At 36.5% G+C, this 22,211-nt stretch overlaps 2 protein-coding genes across 8 annotated transcripts in view; one reads left to right on the top strand and one right to left on the bottom strand.

Annotated features, from left to right (window-relative positions):
- LOC143153577 (dual specificity calcium/calmodulin-dependent 3',5'-cyclic nucleotide phosphodiesterase 1) overlaps nt 1-22,211 on the bottom strand; it is a 258,363-nt gene that overhangs the window by 66,389 nt on the left and 169,763 nt on the right. The gene's annotated exons all lie outside the window — the stretch shown is intronic.
- Aglu2 (alpha glucosidase 2) lies at nt 9,440-18,796 on the top strand. The gene is made up of 8 exons (XM_076325271.1): nt 9,440-9,737; nt 11,790-11,977; nt 12,557-12,829; nt 13,110-13,352; nt 13,847-14,032; nt 15,003-15,207; nt 17,165-17,504; nt 18,165-18,796. Exons 1-8 carry the CDS (start codon nt 9,542-9,544, stop codon nt 18,427-18,429), a joined length of 1,896 nt encoding a protein of 631 aa, XP_076181386.1. The 5' UTR covers nt 9,440-9,541; the 3' UTR covers nt 18,430-18,796.

Here is a 22,211-nt window from a genome sequence, read left to right as displayed (position 1 = left end):
CTGTTCGTATACAATTGTATTTATAAGAATTTGAAGCTTATTCAAATGTACATATCAGCTCTAAGTGCAAATATCATTTAGACGGTTAAATAGAATTCCTTGTACTCGCTGCGAATTTCATAATTCCGGGTGTGTAATAGTAGGTACGTTTTTCTATTACAAAGATTTATCGTACTCGTAATTCATATCGATAGATACACACAATTTCTATACGGATAAATAAGATTCATCCACTAACGATATCCGTTGCAATCAAGTTTTTATCAACACCTATTAATCGTTTCTCGAATTAAAATAATAGCTGAGACAAAATTAACAACGCGACGAAAAAAAAACAAAGACAATGAAGCAATCGAGTTATAAAACTCAACTTTCGCGCGAATGAAAGTTACACCAATACCTGTACCAATACCAATAACCTTACTAACTGATTATTTTTCATGTGAGTAAAAGTCGCATTGCAAGAATCTAAATTGATAACTTTATTTATATTTACATGATTTACACGACACACGATACAGGTCTCGTTAAAGTATTCTGGTATTCAATACTATATTCTATACTTTCCAAATTTGTTTACTCAAAATTCTGGACTATCTTGTTTTCGATACTTCAGCTGCGCCAAAGTCGTCCTCAAAGTGTAGTAAAAATCCAGAAAAAAGGAACAGATGTCGATTGAAAATCTAGACACGCGTTTTGAAACGAAACTCGAAGAATTATAAACCGTAATAATTACACGTGGTGTTGCGAACCGTTCCGTGTACGTCGATACGAGTTACCTCGTTGTCGATCGACAACGTTCGGGCACCAAAACACTAGTGACGGATGTATGATCAACAATGTGAAAGAGCGGTTCAAAATCACCTACTCGTAACTTCGTAAAAATGAACGTGTTATTTTTGTCCCGCGGTTTTCATAAATTCAGAATACGTTTCGTTACCTCCACCGAAATTCAAAATTAAAAGCCCCGGAACGAAAATAATACGTTTCCTTTTGTACGTTGAATATTGCAAACGGACCATTTTGAGTCGCTCGATCTCGCTAGCGTGACTCCTTCGGGGACTATTTTGACATCGATGTCCTCTGTTCAATTCGCGACGATGTTGTATCGTTTCATTGGGAAATTTAATCACGAGTGAAAATTTACCGATACAATCGAGAAACTTATCTATTCCTACATACACCGTATTGTTAATAAACGTTTCCGTTTAATAATATACAAATACATTCGTGTCTGGTTGTACAAACTATCCGTGCAAACCTTTAAGGGGTTAATATTTCTCGGACTGTTAACCGAGTTCCCGAACTCGTTGGTTTCGTGCATTGGTAAGACCTATCTCTGCGCGAAAGCCCGTGAAAAAGTGAACGTCATTCTGGGGGCCTCGACTGGTAGAAGACAGTCGTCGAATTGCTCGAAACCCGTGGATACGATTCCGGGGCCGTGTTCGATCACGACCTTTCACTTTTTCCCAAAGGCGGCCCGCCCGTCTAAGAACGACGATCGATGGAGGCTGTTTCGTGCGGCCTCTGTATCGACAACGCGACATCCACGTCGATCCGCTTGCCAATTATAATCGCCGCCGAATCTCGATACGTCCACGTCAGATACGGTGTTCGCAGCTCGAACAGCCGTCTCCGTCTACCGACGCGGTGAATCTCACTCGTCGACTTTTCAAAAGTGTTCCGTGGTCTGTCAGCAGGGCAGCCGTTGCTTTCTAGCATTCTCAATCGCTGTTCGGACTCGCCGTGTCGTCAACCCCTTGCCGTACTTCGACGAGTTCGACTCGCGATCAAAATTTTCGACCGAACAGGAATATCGTGAATCTGACTCGTGGAATCAAATACGGACCGAATGCGAATGTCACGAGTCGAACTCATGGAACGAAACGCGGGCAAAATGTGAACATCGGGAGTTGGACTCGTGGAATCAAATACGGTCCGAATGCGAACATTAGGAGTCGGACCGGTGGAACTCGAACGCAGACCAAACGTGAACATCGCGAGTTTAATTCGTGGAATGAAATGCGAACCAAACGTGAATATCACGCGTCTCGCTCGTAGAACGAAGATCGGTTTATATATATACACAAAATAATGTAGAATTTCGCATTTCGGCTAGTATCGCAACTGTTCTCGTGCATCACTTAGGCTCGTTTACTGCGCGACGTCGTCTCCACTGATTGGGCCCTGATTTAATCGAGCTAAATGATACGGCAAGGGGTTAAACGTCCCGTTCGAGATTCGTTCCAGATGCAGACTGGACGACGACCAACGGAATTGGATATACGAGAGCCGCTCGGTACTACGACGCGAGGAAAGCCGGTTTTTTGTCGCGGACTTAAAGCGAACAAGCCCGAATTGGAAAATGTTCGCGAATCCGCGAACTGTTCCACCGATCCTATCGCAGGATCGTAATTACAAGATTCCTTTGGTCGTTCCCGGACGTTGTTCGTTCCAAAATATTAGGCAGTTCTGTACAACGATATAGAATGGCTAAAAATATTTTCCGTCCATAAAAGTCCACTTGTTGGCAGGAATTCGAGAGAAAAGATTGCGCTTCCTTCTCGTCTTCCTCGTTCGAACAAGAGCGATCTTAAACGTATAATATTTATATCGATCTAGTGTCGTAAGTATACGTGAACAAATTTTGATGATTCAACTATCGGAGACAGGAGAATTCTATCGAATTCGCGCAAACAACGTAAATCGTTCACAGAAATCATAGAAATAATTGAAACCAGTACCGATAATCGTTTTGGAAGTGGTTAGGATCAAGTCTGTTGTCTTTCGTTCCGGTGATCTGACAAAATTTTACCTTCGACGATACTTTGTCTACGCGAGGACTAATGACGACAAAAAGGTACCCGAAAGCTTTGTTTCTCGTATTAAAATTTACGCAACAACGGGGTAAGGTAAACCTAGCCTTGTTATTATCGAAATTTTTCAAATTCTCCGATCGAGCGTCGGGGCGTAAATATAATTAAACGTAAAATCGCATCGATTCGAAAAGAGATCCACGGCAATAGTTGCGTTCTATTAAACCCCTATAGTACCCAGGATTCGTAATATCCTTACAACATTAGGTACAGCTGATTACGTCGATTGATTCGATCTTCGATTTCAAACACGACGAAAGACGCCGATTCCGGAACGACACTTCCGTTCCAATTTTCGGATGCACTCTTTCGCTGGAATAGTGATTATTTATTCTCATTATTCATGAAATCGATCCTGCCCAACCAAACGTTGAACGAATAAATTCCAGCGAAAAGCTTTGCAAATTTTTCATCTTGGATACATTTATACGAATAATCTGATATTTCGGCTGTCCGTTTCTCTGTTTGCTCGTAGCGATTGTGCTGCAACTTGGAGCGTATTTAGAGAGCAACTTCGAGTTTAAGTTACAACGACGTCACAAAATTCTTGACGGGAAGAATAATTGTAGGAGAAAAGAGGAAGTGGCAATTATAAATCTATCGCGCTTACCGTTCTATTCGTAGCAAAACCTAACGAGATAGAAGTTATTGGAAACATTCTTTGTTTTATACTAATCTTTTTATAAAAACGATACCGACGAAAATATCGATCCGACACTTCGTGCCTTTAATTCTACGCAGAAATAGTAGGATATATGTATACGTATGTATTATATATGCAGTATATACACTACGGACCGTTGAATAATTGTTAAATTCAAACAATACTTCCTACCACGAACAACGTTGAGTAATTCATTTAGTTTACCGATGTAATTGAGATACGTGCGTGCAATGTTTAAGCTGAAAAATCGCAACCGAATTCTGCTCGGTAGAAACGAGACGTGCGCGCTGAACTTTCGCCTAAATTTCGTTCGAAGTAACAAAATTATTACTAGCCCCTCCATTTCAGGACGAAAGCGCAAAAAAATGTTTCCACCGGATTCACGGTAGCGTTGCGGATTCGAGTTTCCAGCTTTTATGAAACTGCAACACCTACACCAAATGAGTAAAAATCGCTCGTTAATATCAATTTTATGTCAGTATTATAATGAAAATATCGATAAATTGTGAATATTTATATTCTTCGTTCGGTGCTTATTTGCTTTCGGTGCAACTGTATCTAAAATAATGTAAACGCCGAATTTCGTATTGGCGAGTCTTTTGTTGATTGTCGTTACTACTACGAAGTAATATTCGTAATTTCTAAAGATAACAATCGATAAAACTTATCAATGAACAACATCGAGTTTCCCGTATGTTCGAGTCACGTCACTGAACAACGCGTTACTGGTCCATTTATTGAAATGTTAATAACAAAAGAAATAAAATGCGCGCGGTTAATATTTTTTCATTTTCTCTTGTAATATTATTCCATTCTCGTTGGAGTACAATAACTAAGATTTCGCAATCTTAGCAAACTGAAAGATCTATACATCGGAATCTATCCATAGGTATAATTACGAGACGTGTCGCGAAGGTTTCGAATCCTTTTTTTAACGATTGAAGCAATTTAAATTATTTAATTAGCCATTATTTTCTCAAGTTCTTCGCAAAATTCATAATCTAGACCAAATACTAGAGCCTAACTTGAAAGAAATAGGAAAATGACAGGTATCGTAAGACTTTTGTGTGACATCTTGTACATAGTAGATTTTCAGTGAAATTTCTGTCTAAAATACGCTAAATGATGTTAGATGGACAACACGTCAGACACGTTACAAGAAAAATAATGTTATCTCGAAATGAATTGCTTCACTGGAACACGATGCCCAGGTTTTATGTTTCGGAGATACAGAGCCACGTTAAGCATGATAAACATCGCGACACGAGTGTAATATTAACAGCTGCGAAATATTAAAACGCAGCGCCGTGTATTTGTAAACGTGTTACCACAATACGTTACGAGTTTATATTACAGAGGCTCGATCCATATAAACGTTGCAATTACGACTGTTTTTTTTTGTATATCAAAGTGGTACACACGCTAGCGAGAAATAGTTTTGCGAATGTTGCATAGATCGCGAATACGTGAAAGCAGAGAACTGTAAATAACGACGATTGCGCAAATAAAAATTCTAAGCAATTCGTAAAGCTTTACGAACGGAATAAAAAATATGTTTTTGCACTGTGGTCGTTCAAAGGAAACATCGGCGCAACTTTCGTGCAAAGAAAGTTAAGATCTTTCGCGGCTCGAACAATAAATTTCTCGATACGTACCGACTGAAAAAGGCGACCTCTGCAACATTTTAACGCTCGGTATAAACTTCCTAGAACGTTCACGTTTTCTTGTAGAAAAATTTGACGCGAGATCGTAGTTACCGTATTTTTATCGCATTTTTAAATATTCAAGAAATAGTAATCATAAATGAGCTGATTCGCTTATCGATAGATATTCATGAAAATGTTTCGTTATTGTTTCGTAGTATATGCAGATCATAGAGAGCGAATAGTAAACCGTTTGAACGGTCGTCACTTCTCTCATCACTTTGGAAAATATCGAAATAATCGGAACTGAATCATTTTTACAATGAAAAATACGATCTTCGAATGATCTTAAAACAATTTTGTTTATTGCAACATTCTTAGGAATGTTGTAATTCTTATGAGTAAGAGATTTAACAATTGCTATCAGATGATATCGTTTCTCCGATAAGTATGTTACTCTTCCGCCTTGAGCAATAGTTTATATCTTTCTCTAGAAAAATAATCATCAGTAATTTCTAAGGATTAACTATTTTAATCGTTGGATGAATCGTATGAATTACGATGGTATTATGTTCGATCTTTTCTTTTTTATTGAAAGATTCTGCAAAAATTAAAAGTTCGTATTAAGAACCAAAAAAAAAAAAAATAAAAAGAAGTTACCGGTTTACAAATTCATCGAACAAAATATCAACCATTATTGTGCGTCGAAACGAACTTAAAATCAATGAATTGTCCGTAACTGGTATGGTTTTTCAACACGATTTGATGATTGTTCCTCTACTTTTACTTTTGATCCTTATATTAGTGGAACATCGTATGTAGATTTTCGTAATGAAATATGACTGACGTAACCTTCAAAGAGAGAGAAAACGAAAGAGAGAGAGAGAGAGAGAGAGAGAGAGAGAGAGAGAGAGAGAGAGAGAGAGAGAGAGAGAGAGAGAGAGAGAGAACGTATGGTTCCAAATCTAACTATCAACTCGTTTCGCAACTGATACGATATTACCTGCGGATCGAGGTTACAGGATCTGTCAAACAGACGACTTTCAAAATCTACTTTCAAGGACTCTCACAAGGACAAGTTATATAACTTCCACGTCGTTTGGAGATAAAGAACAATCATTAAATTCAGTGTATCGTGGCGTTTCTGACTGGCACTTTTGCGCGGGATGAAAATGAATATTTTAAAGTTCACTGTAGCGTTATATCGGTCTGTATACGAAGGGACAGTTTCAATTTTTTCTCTCGAGAATTGTCCTGGAATTCATCAAAGTCAGAGTAGAAAAAGAAAAGTGGTTCTACGCTCACGTTTCGCGCAGAATAATAACAGAGCCAATTTATAAAACAAAGTAGACGACATTTATTGAGCGTATTGGCTGCAATTTGACACCGACTGGAGATCAAAATGTCTCATACACGAGCAGCAACGTTGCTCCGAAGTTATACCTGCGCAAAATTGCGATGGGCGATGCGACTCTTGAATAGTAGCAGATATAAATTCTGATAAATGAAAAGTAACCTCGTAAGAAACTTTCCAAGTATGATCTTTCTCGCTTTCGTTGAAATTTAAAATTATACTCGTAGGTACCAATCCCAATAATCCCCTCAGGACAGGATTACAAGAAGTAACGAATTATGCTAATTAGTGCAACCTATTCAACGTATTCAACGTATTCAACGTATTCGAAAATAGAAAGACAGTAACGTAGATTGAAACTTAAAAAGAAACGAGGAGCAGTAAAATCTGAAACGTAACCGAAAAGAATCATTTCTCTTGTGCAGTGGTTAATCACATAACCGTTCGATACGGATTACAAAATGCATTTGCCCTTGTCAATTTGATCGAATATGGAAGCTTACGAGGAGTGGTATGGTTTTGTTTCTCGTTGCGCTTCATTTTCTTAGATTTACATGGAGAAGAACGCGAAAGCCACGCATCCACCAAAACCTCGAACAAGAGTTTGCGAATGTTCGCGTTCATATTGAAACATTTCCAGACGTCTTCACTGGACGTATGTTAGAAAACAAGCCGAGTTTGCCGAGAATCCGCCATCAATCTAACGTCATTTCTAATCGCGCAGAGTATAATTAAGCGAAACATCGAAAAGAGAAGAAAACATAGATTTTGAGTTCTTGTATGTTTTGAAACAAGAACGTTCACGAAGCCGACTTAAGAACGAACAATAGAATTGGTCGGTTTGAAAGTTACGTTCTTATCTCGGCAGATGATTTTGAATCTTTCGATAATCGATGCAAAAATATTCAGAAATAACGTACAACTATTATGCAACGAGTCTCAATCGTGCGTCCTGTCTTTGAACTTTCTTACGATGGAAATCGATGAGCTTATTATTCGCTATTTTTTGAATTTGTAGGCAATCTTAGAAACGTCGCCACAGTTAGGCGACGAGTGAGATTGTGTTTCTGATTGTTTATATGCTAATGCATGGGAACGAATGGTCTTGCGTGTGGACCAGAGAAAATGAGAAGGCGTCTCTATTTATCACAGGACGCACTTAATGGAAAGTATTCGAGATACCGTGTACCTGTCAATTAATACTATACGTGTATGCTCGTTGAACTGCCGGAAATGAAACGTAATAATTCGCATTAATCGCGCGTTTGAACTCCGCCATTATCACCACTGGTATCTATGAATTTTTCCGTTCTTTGAACACGATCGGACGTCGTTTTTCAATCAGCTGCCTTCGATGATAAACGATAACTTGGATGTATTCTTCGTTCGAAACGGAGCTATTAATCACAGAAACTCCGTATAAATTGTCGTCGATGGTAATTTTAAGGTTCGCCGAAATGTAATAAATAATTCAGGATCGAGACAATCTACGTTTAAGAGCAGAAGATTTCCGAGGTTTTCTCGTTTGTTGACCAGCTTCGGCACACTGGTGATCTTCGATTGTTCGAATGTCACTGTACGCGACCTTGCCGAAGATGCTTTTTCTGCGTGTACTTCGACGATAATAAAAGAAAAATGATATCAATTATATTGCGGTAATGTAACGAAATACGTACGGCTCTGAAAAAATGTGAAGAGTGTTTGGGATAGACGAACGAGCGAAGTGTTTTCAAAGCGTGAAAGAAGAGTGGTTGAACAGAATGACAAAATGTTTGAAGTAAGATGCGAAAGACGAGCAATCGAGATGGCGTTTAACTGAGGAATTTTTGGTGAACGCGACCAGATGCACGGAGTGAGAAAGGTTAAGGACTAGAACGAAAGGGAACGAATACGTGCGAGAGAAAGGCGACCGAAGTCACTTGTTGTTGGAAATTAAACGAAGCACGTTAGAGATCAGTTATTGGAATATTGTCGAAGCGAATTGGAGTCGAACAAAGACTTTTTACGAAATCCCACCACCCTTTAATTATCCATCTTGGTCAATTAAAAATTAAACAAGTTTTTCACGTATGTTGCTCGAATATGGTATAATATATCGTAATTCTGAATTCATATGGAATTTATCGAGCACAGATAGATTTCGCAAACATGCGCGAAATTCTCTTACCGAATCGATAACTATAGGTGACCGAAAATGATATACCGAGTGGTCCACGCAACTACTTCAGATTATAACTCCGTTATTAATGCATTTACGAAAAAATGTCAAAGGAAAAAGATAAATGGCTCGAGGACTGCTACGTCTGTAGGACCTTAGCTTTTTCTCAAATTCAATAGTGCATGTGCAATTACGAATTGCACTCATTCTTTAAATGAGAATACATATTTTCTTTTAACACAGATCCCATTCCCCTGTACATTCTACGTGAAAAATGATCAAGGTATCTTGGCAAAGGAATGATTAGTTTTCGAGATATTTTCTAGAAATGTCTTTATTGTAAAAGATGCTCAAACGCTTCGTGACTATGTTGTAAACGTAAACACCATTTATATCGCAATCCAATGGAGAAGCGTTTGAGCATCTACTTTAATAAAGGGATTTTTTAAAAACATTTCCGAAACTAATCATTCTTTTGGTCGTAATACGGTAAAGTATAATTTGCCATTTAAAGAGAGAGGATACAATTTTTCATTGCACGCGCACCGTTGAATTTGAAAAAAATCTAAGGTCCTACAGATGTAGTGCCCTTCGAACCATTTACCTTTTTCCTTTGACATTTTTTCGTAAGTGGATTAACAACGGAATTATCAATCGAAACAATTGCGTGGACCGTCCAGTTTACTGTAGATACATGGCTTTACGTGCCGAGCGTCCAACGTACAGGACACCGAGTTACCCCGCCGCTTCGCGAGGCGTCCTTATCGCCCGTAACTTATCCCGTACTCGAACGATAACGACACGCGACGCTACGCGTTCTTTTTTACCGTCGAACATCCCATATAAATGGGCCGCGTGATAGCGCGCCGCGTAATTGTAATCATGAAGAGCCCCGGTCATATAGTCATCCTTTTATTAACGGTGGTTGCATTGGCGACCGCCGAGATCCTTAATAAGGGATGGTGGAAGAACACTGTGTTTTATCAAATATACCCGCGGAGCTTCATGGACGATAACGGCGATGGTGTCGGGGATCTAAAAGGTAGGAAACAACAGCCCATCGGTCCGAATTTTATTTTCTCGGCTTCCGCCGGTTCGCGCGATCCGGAGCAACTAAATTGGTATTACGGGACCATCGAAGTTGGACGATTCGACGAACGTTCCGTAAAGGAAGATTCGCGCGAGAACTTGAACAGTGATTCGTCCAAGTACTCGCGATCGATGAAGAACGCGTTGTCAACGAGTCGTTCGGTCGTTGAGAAATTACCGTCGCAAATGTCGTTCCGAGACATGTGTTTGGAGTGCAAGACAATCGTAAGTCGTATCGTTATTTGTTGTTAGTGCAAACGCGAACCGATACACCCGACGATTTATCAAGTGTTGTACTTGCTTACGTACTTACAGTCTTGCGGTACTTCTTCGTTGAAAAGTTTTATTTTCAATTTGGAAAATTGAACGTCGCCGATCCAGTGGCGCGAATTGACGTGATTTTCTTATTTTCGTTTTGTAATCGCGCATTGTAATATCCATTTCGAAATTCTTACGTTGTGATCATTTCGAAACGAAGGAGTAGAGTTCTGTAAAATGAAACTAGCGCGAATAAAAGAATTTTGAATTCGAAACTCAGAGAATCGTATTTGTTTTCATGTCGTTCTCTTTTACTTCCTCGAGGTACGAGAACAATGTCACTCGTGAGAAGAGGAGACGAGAGGAGTCTAGCGATTTATAATTACGCTTCTGACATCCTGCTTCCTTTCTTTGATGTAGATGACGTAATGTTCACGCAATCTTTACGTGTCCGATCGTGATTAGAAGGATTGTTTCAATCTTAGAGGAAGCATTAAGAATAACATTTTTTCACTGAGAAATAGAAACGTAGTAACCACTTATTTACAAACTAATGGATCGGTTGGAGTTCTTGTCAATGATTTCGAGTCACAACTTACGTTGATTACTATGAAGATTCTTGGACTCCTAACTTACCTGCAACAAAAACGGTTATACGCCTATCAAAATGTTTACTCGATCTTTGTATCGCGTAGTTCTTCAATCGTTAACTCTACACCGAGGTAGAAAATTTAAAAATACGAAACGTCAAAGAACAGTGAACGTTTTTATGAGAAGTATTTTATTATCGCGGTTCGAAACTTAGAAAGTACATTGGTGCATAGCCCTCGATATCAAACCCTTCCATATTCATACACTTTTACGGATTTGGAGCATCAAGATATTCAAATTTACCGACGTACGATACTCGATAATGCTTCAAATGTACATAGCAACAATCGGTATCTCGGATAGAAACAGAAAAAATTGAACAGTTTTCCAGTGCTGTGCCCAACGGACAGGGCCGTGAGCTTTGTAACGATTCCAAACGACTGAAATCATCGTTAAAGAAAAGTTTGATCGAGTGTTTCCGAAATTGAGGGAAACTCGAATTGCGATTCGTAATTGAAATTAAAGTTAAACATTTTTCCGTATATAGATTTCTACGCATTACCTTCGACGATACAAAGAACATATAATAATATTTTTCAATAATATTTCAACTAACAACTCACTCATTCGTTAAAGTCCAATTCGCTCAGTCGTTCGTTAAAATACAAAACGACAATACGTTGATTTCTACGCGTAACCGATCTATGAAAAGAAACTGAAATAGAATACCGTCTCATTGTTTATTTCCAATAATAACATACCGGCTCGAATCAATTTTCAACGTTTGTAATAGCTGTACAAAACTCTTTCTGTAACATTTCTAATTTCAAAAATTACATCCTATTCTTAGGAATAGTGATACATCGAATGTGGAAAAATAAAATCTTATTTATTAATAATTGGAAAACAGCGACAGCAATGGACAATATTTCCTTTGTCTAATATAACTTTACAGAATCGTTGATCCGTTGCTAAATTTTCACAAATGACATGGATACCAAATTAAAGTTTCTTTCGTTAATAATTTGCACAAAAGTTTATTTGGACAATGCTGAGCATGAAAATAAAATTCAATGCGGGACTGGTGCAAAATGCTTCGGTAATGTTAAATAACAGTTGGTTTGCATACGTTTGAAATTATTTTTAAATATAACAGGTATCGGCAACAAAATGCAGCACTTTAAGGATGCAGGAATAGGAGCAATCTGGTTGTCGCCAATCTATAAGAGTCCGATGGTCGATTTCGGATACGATATATCCGATTTTAAGGACATTGCTCCAGTTTTCGGTACTATGACTGATTTTGAAACAATTGTAACAGCTGCCAAAGCACTCGGGATAAAGGTATGTAATTATATATGTACATACTTCATACGAGGAATATAGAAATATCAAAAATGGAAGAACGAAAAAGAGTCGATTAAACGGTCTTACAATTATTTTATACCGTAATTGAACATTATTTTAAAAAGTATATTGTTTATAGTTCATGAGAAGAATCGACGCATTGTGAAAGGAACATAAATATTTAAATTTCGCGAAAAGTTTCTAAGAATTGTTCATAAACGAGTTAGATCTGTGTTCATCAAACTGAACACGTTCACTTGGTAAAGTAATCGGGCAAGAGTTTCCGAGTAATTAGATTTTTTATTTTACCGTAGAGGGAGAAGATTTCGATTTGCTACGGAACCGTCTTCTACATTGCAACGATAAATTTAGATCTATAAATATACTTATTAGTGAAAAGAATTCTTGTTGACTATCGCTTCCTTTCCTTTGTATCGTATTTTAATCTTACGTGAACTGCAATTTTCGGGAAAATTCTGCACGCTAATGTTCATTCAATCCTTTGCCGTGCAAGACGAATAGATGCTCTTGAGTATAAATAATAGCTGTATGTGTAAGTTACGTTTTGGTCTTCAGGTTGTTTTGGATCTCGTCCCTAATCATACTTCCGATGAACATGAATGGTTCCAACTGAGTTTAAATAAGACGGGCAATTATACAGATTATTACGTATGGAACGACGGGAAAGTAGAGAACGAGGTGAAGGCACCACCTAACAACTGGCTTAGTGTGTTTGGTAATTCAGGTTGGACGCTTAACCCTCAACGAAACCAATACTACTTTCATCAATTCTTTGACAAACAACCCGATTTGAATTACAACAATCTAAATGTGCAGCAAGAGATGTTGGTATGGTAACATCGTCATTTTGTCAGTAATGCTGAAATAACTTCGAAAAAACTGCGATACAGAATCAGATCACATTTCGTTTCGATGAACTTTTTTGACATGCGTTGAACAATGTTTCGTCAATGAAAACTATCAACGTTCAGCTTCAATAATCTAATTCCGAGTTCATCTCAGAAACTTGAACGTTCCTGTTATAGCCCATAGACGAAACGCGCATCGAAACTGTGAACGTTAAACAAATTTGTAACGAACGAATTTATAGTGTTGTTTTCTTTTCTAGAATGTTATGACGTTTTGGCTGGACAAGGGAGTGGACGGATTTCGTATCGACGCTGTACCACACTTGTTCGAGAGTAACTATACGCAGGACGAACCTCGAAGTAACATATCAGGCGCTTTACCACACGAACACAAATATTTAGATCACATTCTTACAAAAGATCAACCTCAAACGTACGAATTGATCAAAACTTGGCGAAAACACGTGGATGACTACGCCAATAAGAACAACAAGGATGAAATTGTAAGAAAAGAAAATTTTGTTTCGATTAATGAATCGCCCTTAACAACTTGCGATTAAACGATTAATTAGGATAGGAACAGGGCATGCGAAATGTTGTTTAACACTAGAAACCGAGACATCAAGTTCTTTAATTGTGTTCAAGCAAAATGTACCGTTCTCTCCTTCAAATTTTTAATTATTATTTTCGGTTCTGCTGCAGAGATCGCGAGGATTATTGTGAAACTCAAACTTAATCTTTGCAGCAATCGTGGAAACTGGAGGGTCAATGCGTAATAATTTTCATTGCTCGAAATGTTTAATTTCAGACGTTTCTCGAACGACAACGAAAATATTCGTCGATTTCGTTACACAATAATAATCGATCATTTCAGAAATGGGGAACAAACTGTTTAAAGAGTTCTCGAAAGTTATCTATTATTAGTTGCATTTTCCGAAATCGAATTCTAAGTGTATTAACGATTTTGAAATTAAATATTATTTGTTTCATGATACAGGTGCTAATGACGGAGGCATACACCAGTCTAACAAATACACTCAAATATTACGAAACAGGCGCGAACGTACCGTTCAACTTCAAATTCATAACAGACGCGGACGCGACATCCGGTGCTGCTCATTTCAAGGAAATTATAGATAAATGGATATCTGGCGTGCCGCGAGATGGAGTCGCGAATTGGGTGGTACGTAAATTCTCTAACAATTTATATTTTTAATGAATGCTACACTTTATCATAAATTATGCCTAGTGTCTAGAATCCTTTCTGTCGAGTCTCTTTTTTCGAAATATATGTTTCGAACTTTCAAAAGGAGGACTGCATGGAAAAATGTAATATCGTATTTTGAACATTTACATTTATGTCGATTGTTTCGTGGCATTTGGTTATGTGTAATACTCAACTTTTAATACAACTAATATAGGAACAGTATACAAGAAAGTAGCACATGATGAGGATCGGTTGTGATTAGTTCATAAAGTTGACCTTTGTAACTGTTTAGGCTAAGAAGGTGTGAACTCAGTTTAAACCAAACTCAAATATTATCCGAGTAAAACATTTTAAAAGCGATAACTCGGTTAAGAAATTAACTTATTTGGTCCAGTATTGCATTTAGATATTTGTGTCAATTTATATGGACAAGTAAGTAGTTCTTCTCCAAATTATTTCGTTCTTTTATTCCCAATTAAATGATTTTCCGTCTTATTTTATATTCGAGCCTTTGTTGTGATCTCCCGTATATTTTGCGGAGCACTTACGGAGAAATTACACATTAAACTATATATCCTTTTTCCTTTAGGGGCTAGTTCAGAACCGGTATAAAAACTTTGACGGGTTATTGAGGTCAATTGAATTAGATTTAAAAATGTCACACGAATATACCACCCACTCTCTATACTTAAGTAGTTGCCACGGTTCAAAGTTTTTACGGCAATCTTCTTTCGACATTGCAAAAATCACTTACTATGTATTAAACTTCCAATTTTTATCACAACGGTAACAATAGTTTGACCTGTTGCACTCACTTACACATATATTTGATCTATGTACGTTCGTATCATATTCTTTAATCAAAATGGCACTTATCCAGCAATCTGTCAAAGGCTTTTACTCTTGTTGGAAAACATCGGCAATAAGAGTAATAAATTTTCCATAGATGGGCAATCACGATCGCACTCGTATCGGTACTCGTTATCCCGGCAGAGCGGATCAGATGACGATGTTGGCAATGGTCTTGCCTGGTGTGGCGGTAACATACTACGGGGAAGAAATCGGCATGGTTGATTACACCAACTCGACCACAGGCGACTTTCGCGATGGCTGCCGTACCCCGTTCCAGTGGGACAATAGTACATATGCAGGTGAGCAGAAAAATCATTTGTCCACTTTTCTAATTTCGATATGGGATAGTCGCTGCAGCTGGATTTCACTGGTATAGAGAAACAATTTGACCTGATCCTCATTTTTTAATGTAATTGTCAATGACGACAACGAACAATGACGACAACAACGACATAATAATAATAATAGAAAAAATAATAACAACAATAGTAATAATAGTAGTAGTGATAATAATAATAATAACGATAATAATAATAATAATAATAATAATAATTGCAACAAACAGTTGCTCCTTTGTTAAAACTTAAGTGTTGATTACCTGAAACCAAAGGCGACAAATTTTTAAATAAATTCCTCACCATAACAATTTTGTCTTACAACTGTTATTTTGTCAACTAAACAAGCTTTTCGTGCAAATATTGCTTTGAAAATTTTTTATATAAGGCCGAATCAGCTTACAAGTATATCTTCGAAATAATAGCTATGACAATAGCTATGCAAGACTCTTAATTCAGAATCTACTTTCAGACTTGGCATCTGTCTTTGCGGTATTTGACTTTCGAAAACAGCTTGAATAACAAGGAGAAATCATCTACTGTATCAAGTTCCTTTTTCAAGATTTTTATACTTAATTACGATCACGTGGTTGCGAAAATAATCGGTGCATTTCCCAGAAACAAATTAATTTATCATTATTTAATTTACCGTTTCCATTGACCATACTCATAGCATACGTGTGTACAATATTCCTGGAGGTTCGTTTAATACAACGCAGTTTGTCACGATTCTTGTGTTTATCAAATTCTAAACATCTGTGAAAAGATAATCTCTGAACGATTTGAACGTTTGTTTGCATATCATTTATACCACAGAAAAAGTTTACGAAATCTAGACGATACGCTCGATGCAAAAGTCAAGTTCCATTTTACAAGATACAGAAATCAATTCACTTCACGCATAGGAATTAAGTCGCACAATACTTGGAGATGTTTGTGTACAATTTGCAATATGAGAACGCAGGGGCGCTATTACGATGAAATGCATGAGCATTTCCACCTACAGAATCGTGTTTCCGAACTTTGATCACGTGCACAATTTAACACACTCGCGTGCAACTACGTATGGAATCACGAATTACAAACGAGCTGTCCCACAGTGCTATACGGTTTACTGTACCGGATTTTGTTACATAAACGTATATATTGTCACATTGTTGGTGTTTCGAACGGGGACAAGGGAAAACTAAAGATCTACAGTACCGTTATTTCGAATCAGCAGTAATCTTAGATTATTTATTTATTACAAGACAATGATTCAACCATAAACTAGCATAAATCCCTGCAGGTGAAACTTGAAGGTTTTTCACCCGAAAAGGGATAAATTTTACTTTATGATCGAAACATCGTTTTTTTAATAAATAACGATTAGTACTGATTGCCCTTGCTCGAAATGATAAAACAAGAGGAACAATTTAAAATTGCTTGACGAATACCTTTGCTACCTATAAGAACAAAAGAAAATAAATATTCCTAAGTTACATTCTAAGCACAAATTGTGCGAACTCGGGCTTAACGACCGAATTAGTATATTCTTGATAAATATATTTATCAAAACTGATCGTTTCGAAGATATTCTTCGAATAGTACATTTATATTATCGTTACCGTATCGTTATACATTCTTTGCGTAAATTATTTTCTTTCGATGGAGATGTCGAATTTTAATGTTAAAAACTTGCTCCATATTAAAAATCAACTCTTTATTTCGTACACGATTCGGTGATTTAAAACAAAAAAAATTATCTATCTACCTTTGACTAACAGATCGAAACGTTTCGATTGGAAGAAATGGCTTCGGTCGCGCGAGCTATGTTTTATTTTAATTCGTCCGTATCAAATTTCAACCAGTTTTTCACGTTGATGCGCGCATCGATCAAATGAATGTTTCTAGTAATTATTAACGACACTTTTGCCAACAGGCTTCACTACGGGTCCACATACATGGCTGCCGGTTAACCCCGACTACACAACCCTGAATTTAGCCCAAGAAAAAATAGACCCCGATTCTCACTACAAACTTTACACGGGATTGACGTCACTGCGAAATTCGTCCGAGGCGCTCAAAAGCGGGAGTCTCAAAACGGAAGTATTAAATAACGAGGTGTTGGCTGTCCTACGAAGTACACCTAACGAAGTAGTGACGCTTCTAATAAATTTCTCTAACCAGACGAACGTTACGGTTGATCTAACGAACTCAATAACCAATGGGAACAATACAGTCATAAAACTGAGCAACGTGGGCTCCGGGCTGAGACCGAAGTAAGTAAATGAAACCGATTGAATAATATTCCGTTTAATATTCGAGCCGACTAAATGGAACAATATTAATAACGCGGCGTATGTCTTTCGCGCGGTAAATTGCAACGCGACGCAACGCCTCTTCAAATCGAATAATTAACAGTTAATTAATTTTATAACGACAAAAATAATCGGGTAGCTTCGCGCAAATTGTTTCCACGCGATTATATTCTAGTCCCAGATCGTTCGAATAATCTTCGAATCGTTCGTATTTTCCCCGAAAACCGTACAAATGGCCCACCACCTCCGAATATTACAATTTCTCGTATATCTATAACAATTATATAGATATATTTGATTTCGGTCGGAGTATCGTGACTTTTGTATTTTCTTCGAGCGAGAATTGATTTTTGAAGATTTTCCATAATACGCAAGAAAAGAGTCACCAATACCACTGCCACTCAACAATAATAAATACTTGGTTAGAGTAATATCTTTCGTTCGGTGGTAAGAACAACGACTTTATTAAGTGACACGCTTTAATAAAACGAACGTTCTTGCAACCAATTGTCGTCATTTTAGCTAAGAGAATTCTTTTCAAGCAAAACTAATATTACACTTTACATATTAGATAATTAATGCTATAATAACATTAATGATAACTTTTTGTTTACTTTATAGTACTCCTGTGAACATCAACAATGTCACTGTTCCTGCGAAAGCTTCTGTCATCTTGATCTCCGCGGGATCTTCCCCCTCTCCGGCTCCTTCTTCTTCTCCTTCTCCTCCTTCTTCTTCTCCTTCTCCTCCTTCTTCTCCTTCTCCTCCTTCTCCTTCTCCTTCCCCTTCTCCTCCTACTCCTTCTCCTTCTTCCTCAAAAGCATCAAGTATAAATTTCTCCGTTATGTCTCTCCTGTTGGTAGCGTTTTTAATGTTCCGAAAGTAAGAAAAAGAGAAAAATAGAAAATCATATTACTTTCGGCTATTTATAATGCAAGTATCTATTGGAATGCAACGACAATATCAACGTTGAACGCACCTTAAACGACTCGATGTTTCTTTCATCTACTGTACGATCGACATTGACCCAAAATGATAAGAAGTACGCGTATAAAAATCGTGCAACGGAATCGCGGAGCGTAAAATAAACAGCCGAAATTGATCAGCAACCGCGTCATTGACAATGTTGCCAATAAGCGTCGAACGAGTTTTCTAGCATTAAGTTTCAGTAAAAATCTGATACGGTACAGTGTATCGATAGTTATTTATTGTGAAACGATATACCGAAATAATAAATTATTACCTACAATACACGTATGTACTTGAGATTACATTCCTCCTATCTTTATCCTTGAAAGCTATAGATGGCACAAAGTGTCCGTTAGAAACTTTTTTCAGTTTATCTCACTTATGGTTATTTATCTAGTACGCGGAGAGAAAACCAAGGGACTTCAAAACGCAATGGAATTCATAAAAGTTTCTTCAGATACACTCGCGTATGAAAGTTTCCGTATGACAGTTAGGTATATTTTATACAGGATGTGTCTGGATTTTCTCTCAGTATGTTCTACGAATATAAAGAAACAAAAATTTATATAAACGTAAATAGTCTGTTAAGAAGTTGCAAGAAACACTCGAAAGAATAATACAACTTTTTAACAATATCTGTTGTACAATAACAAAAATGGCCGACATTTTGAGATGGCGACTAATTATTTCAGAATCTGTTTAATAATCATCATTCCTTACATTTTTTATTTAAACCTGTATGGCTCCCCTCAAATTTTACATTTTTGTCATAACGTTTTAACAAATTATCGATGAACCTGTGTCTATGTAACACGTCTTTTCTTGTGTTTATTTACAAAAACTCTCGACACGATTTAACCAAAAAGTCCTGGAATGCGCTATATTATTACTCCACTATGCATGTATTGTATATATACGAAAACATTTTAATATCTGTCAATATCTACCTGATTTCTATAATATGCCAATATTAATTGAATAGTTTCCATTTCGCTACAATTTTATTATTGTAAGCATATATAACTTTATTCTGAAACATTTTCTCCTTAAAGTGACACGTTTCAAATGTTTTACATTCGAGCACTATAAATTCCTTCTGTTTAACAGAAAAATATTAAAACTCATTTTTACGTATCTTAAAGTTACACCTATAACTAATTACGTATAATAACTTCATTAATTTATTATTCCATGAATTCTTAGAGCAACCGAATAAAATTGTGAAAAATAGTTATCTGGTTTTCGCAGTGAAGTCACTATGTATTTACGTTTTAATGAATATCTGGTTTAAGATACGCTTCGGTAAGTCCCTATTGTCTCGCTGCCCTCTCTGAATAGACAATGGAAAAACCGATAATCTCCGGCATATGCGACCAGAGATTGTTCAGAGCTAGAGATATCGTTTACAATCCTTTTCCGTAATCTGATCCAGAGTCCTTTACGGTGAGCACCTGTCATCGAGCGCAAATCCTTACGTTGCATTGCTGCTTCAATTCGTCGTATTCGTAACTACAAATTGCCTTCGCTTTTCTATTTTAGATAAAGTTCTTATCGTTCTAGAAAAATTCTTGATGCCTCGAATAATATTCGAGATAAACAGGAAGCGTTAAGAGAATATACGAAGTTGGTAGATTCGAACGCTGAGCACTTTGCTATTTGTTAAATTTTTATGAACAATACCGACTTCTAAAATTTTTCGATTGCTATAATTGTTGACGAAAACTTGAACAGAGCTGTAGAAAATAGTACGTACACGTATTTGTAATGAAAAATAAAAATATTCACGCCGGCCACTTTTTCTCGTGGAAATAAATATTTCTCACAGAACTGTAACAATCCTACAAATAAATTATGATTTTATATTAACCACTGTAATGCTGGCAGAGAAATAAGTTGCGTAAATATTTTTATTCTTCATTTTAAGTACTAATTTTATACCAACACGTCTTACCTCATATTCTGAATTTAAATAATATAATATCATTTGAAATGGTAAATTATTTTAAATTTTTCAAAAGGATTTTCAATTAGTAATCTTAATTACTTTCGATACGTTTTACTTATAATGTCTCCAAAATTGGAAGGTAGGAATTCTCATATCCAACGTACTAAATAAAGTTGAATCTATCTTTATTTAAAACAGGCTTTCTGTTCTCATTTTAATGTTTCATTACAAAAGATGGGTTGTTCTTTCCGCAAGAAATTGATTTTTACAGTTTAACGCAATAATATTACGTTACGAAATCGAAATATTGTATACTCAAAGTAACAAAGAATGTTATGGTTTTTGTAATTAGTTTTCTAACTGTAAAATCATAAAATGAACCCATTGAGTATAAAAGAAAATTACTTGATAAATTTGTAAAATACAGATTGTAAAAGTAGTAAAACAATGTATAAACAGTTCGACCTTTTTAGAATAGTTTAATAAGTGATCAACTGTGAAAGACAACAAACACTACGTCACGATGCAGAAAGCCTAATGAATACAAGTATTTATAATACATACGAGACGTAATCTAATATAATCGCAATAGACAATATGCAATACTATAATGTAATACTTGACATAAATTCCTATAAATTTGCTGCCCAGTTTTATAGTACCGTTTTAAAGACATAAAGACCTCTCTATTGGCTATACAATTTGCGAAATTTTTCTGACTAGCAATACTTGCGTGAATAAACTTTTCTCAGTTTTAAAGAACCGTTATAATGGTTTAACATAAGTGCAAACGTTAAACTGTTTGCACTTACTTTTACGGAATCACTGGTGACTCCGTTGGCAAGTGTCAAATTGCAGTAGTATGATGCGAAAATGTCATCACGCTGCGAGAGCTATAAAAATTTTACGTTGTATAAAGTCCAAACGTTGGCAAAATGTTCAATTCTGTCTTTAGCGTGCTGTGTATTTCTTGATAAAGCAGAATGAGCTAAAAAATTCGTCAGTGAATGTTTGTGTATTATTGATCATTTCCTCATTAATACCGTCATCAGAGAAGATTTAAAAAAAAAAAATACTCCTTTCGATTATTCTGAAGGAATTAACACATGATCATAATTTTTCCATTCATCTCAGTTAATTTAGATTCTCTATTTGCTGATAGTCGATCGATTACTACCCAAGAGTTTTGAATCGGGAGTATATTAAGTAATCTGACTCACGAGTCCTCTAGCAAATCTTGGATGAAACACGATTTCCTTTTTCTACCTTGAACCTCGTTGTGTAAAAAATTATTTACAATTATAAAATTTATAATTCTTTGTTATCCACATGCCACTGTGCGTACACCCTATGCTAAAAGTTGTCGAAAAATGGAACGACAACTTGAAGAAACAAATTTGAAAGATACTGCTCCGATACTGTGATTGCTAGGTTTACGAAATAAATTGTATTGAAATCATAAAGCTTTCAGATTTCGTTGCCAATAATTTGAATTCTGCACAAACTTGGTTAGTACTGTCAGTAGAAAGAAAAAAATACTACTATGTGACGAGAAGTTGAACCGAGAATAATGTGCAAAATTCAAATAAAAACGTAACCGTTAAAGTTGCGTCGAATTAAACAGAAAAATTATTTCAATTCTATCATCAATGCTGTAAATGATAGTACATTTTCGAAACTTATCTTCGTCGATTATCTAATTGATACTAATTGATACAGTTCTTGCAATATCGTACAATTTCTAAGGTTGAACG

This window comes from Ptiloglossa arizonensis, chromosome 13 (assembly GCF_051014685.1).
Source record: "Ptiloglossa arizonensis isolate GNS036 chromosome 13, iyPtiAriz1_principal, whole genome shotgun sequence".
NCBI lineage: Eukaryota > Metazoa > Arthropoda > Insecta > Hymenoptera > Colletidae > Ptiloglossa > Ptiloglossa arizonensis.
This window is presented reverse-complemented; position numbering and strand designations above follow the sequence as displayed.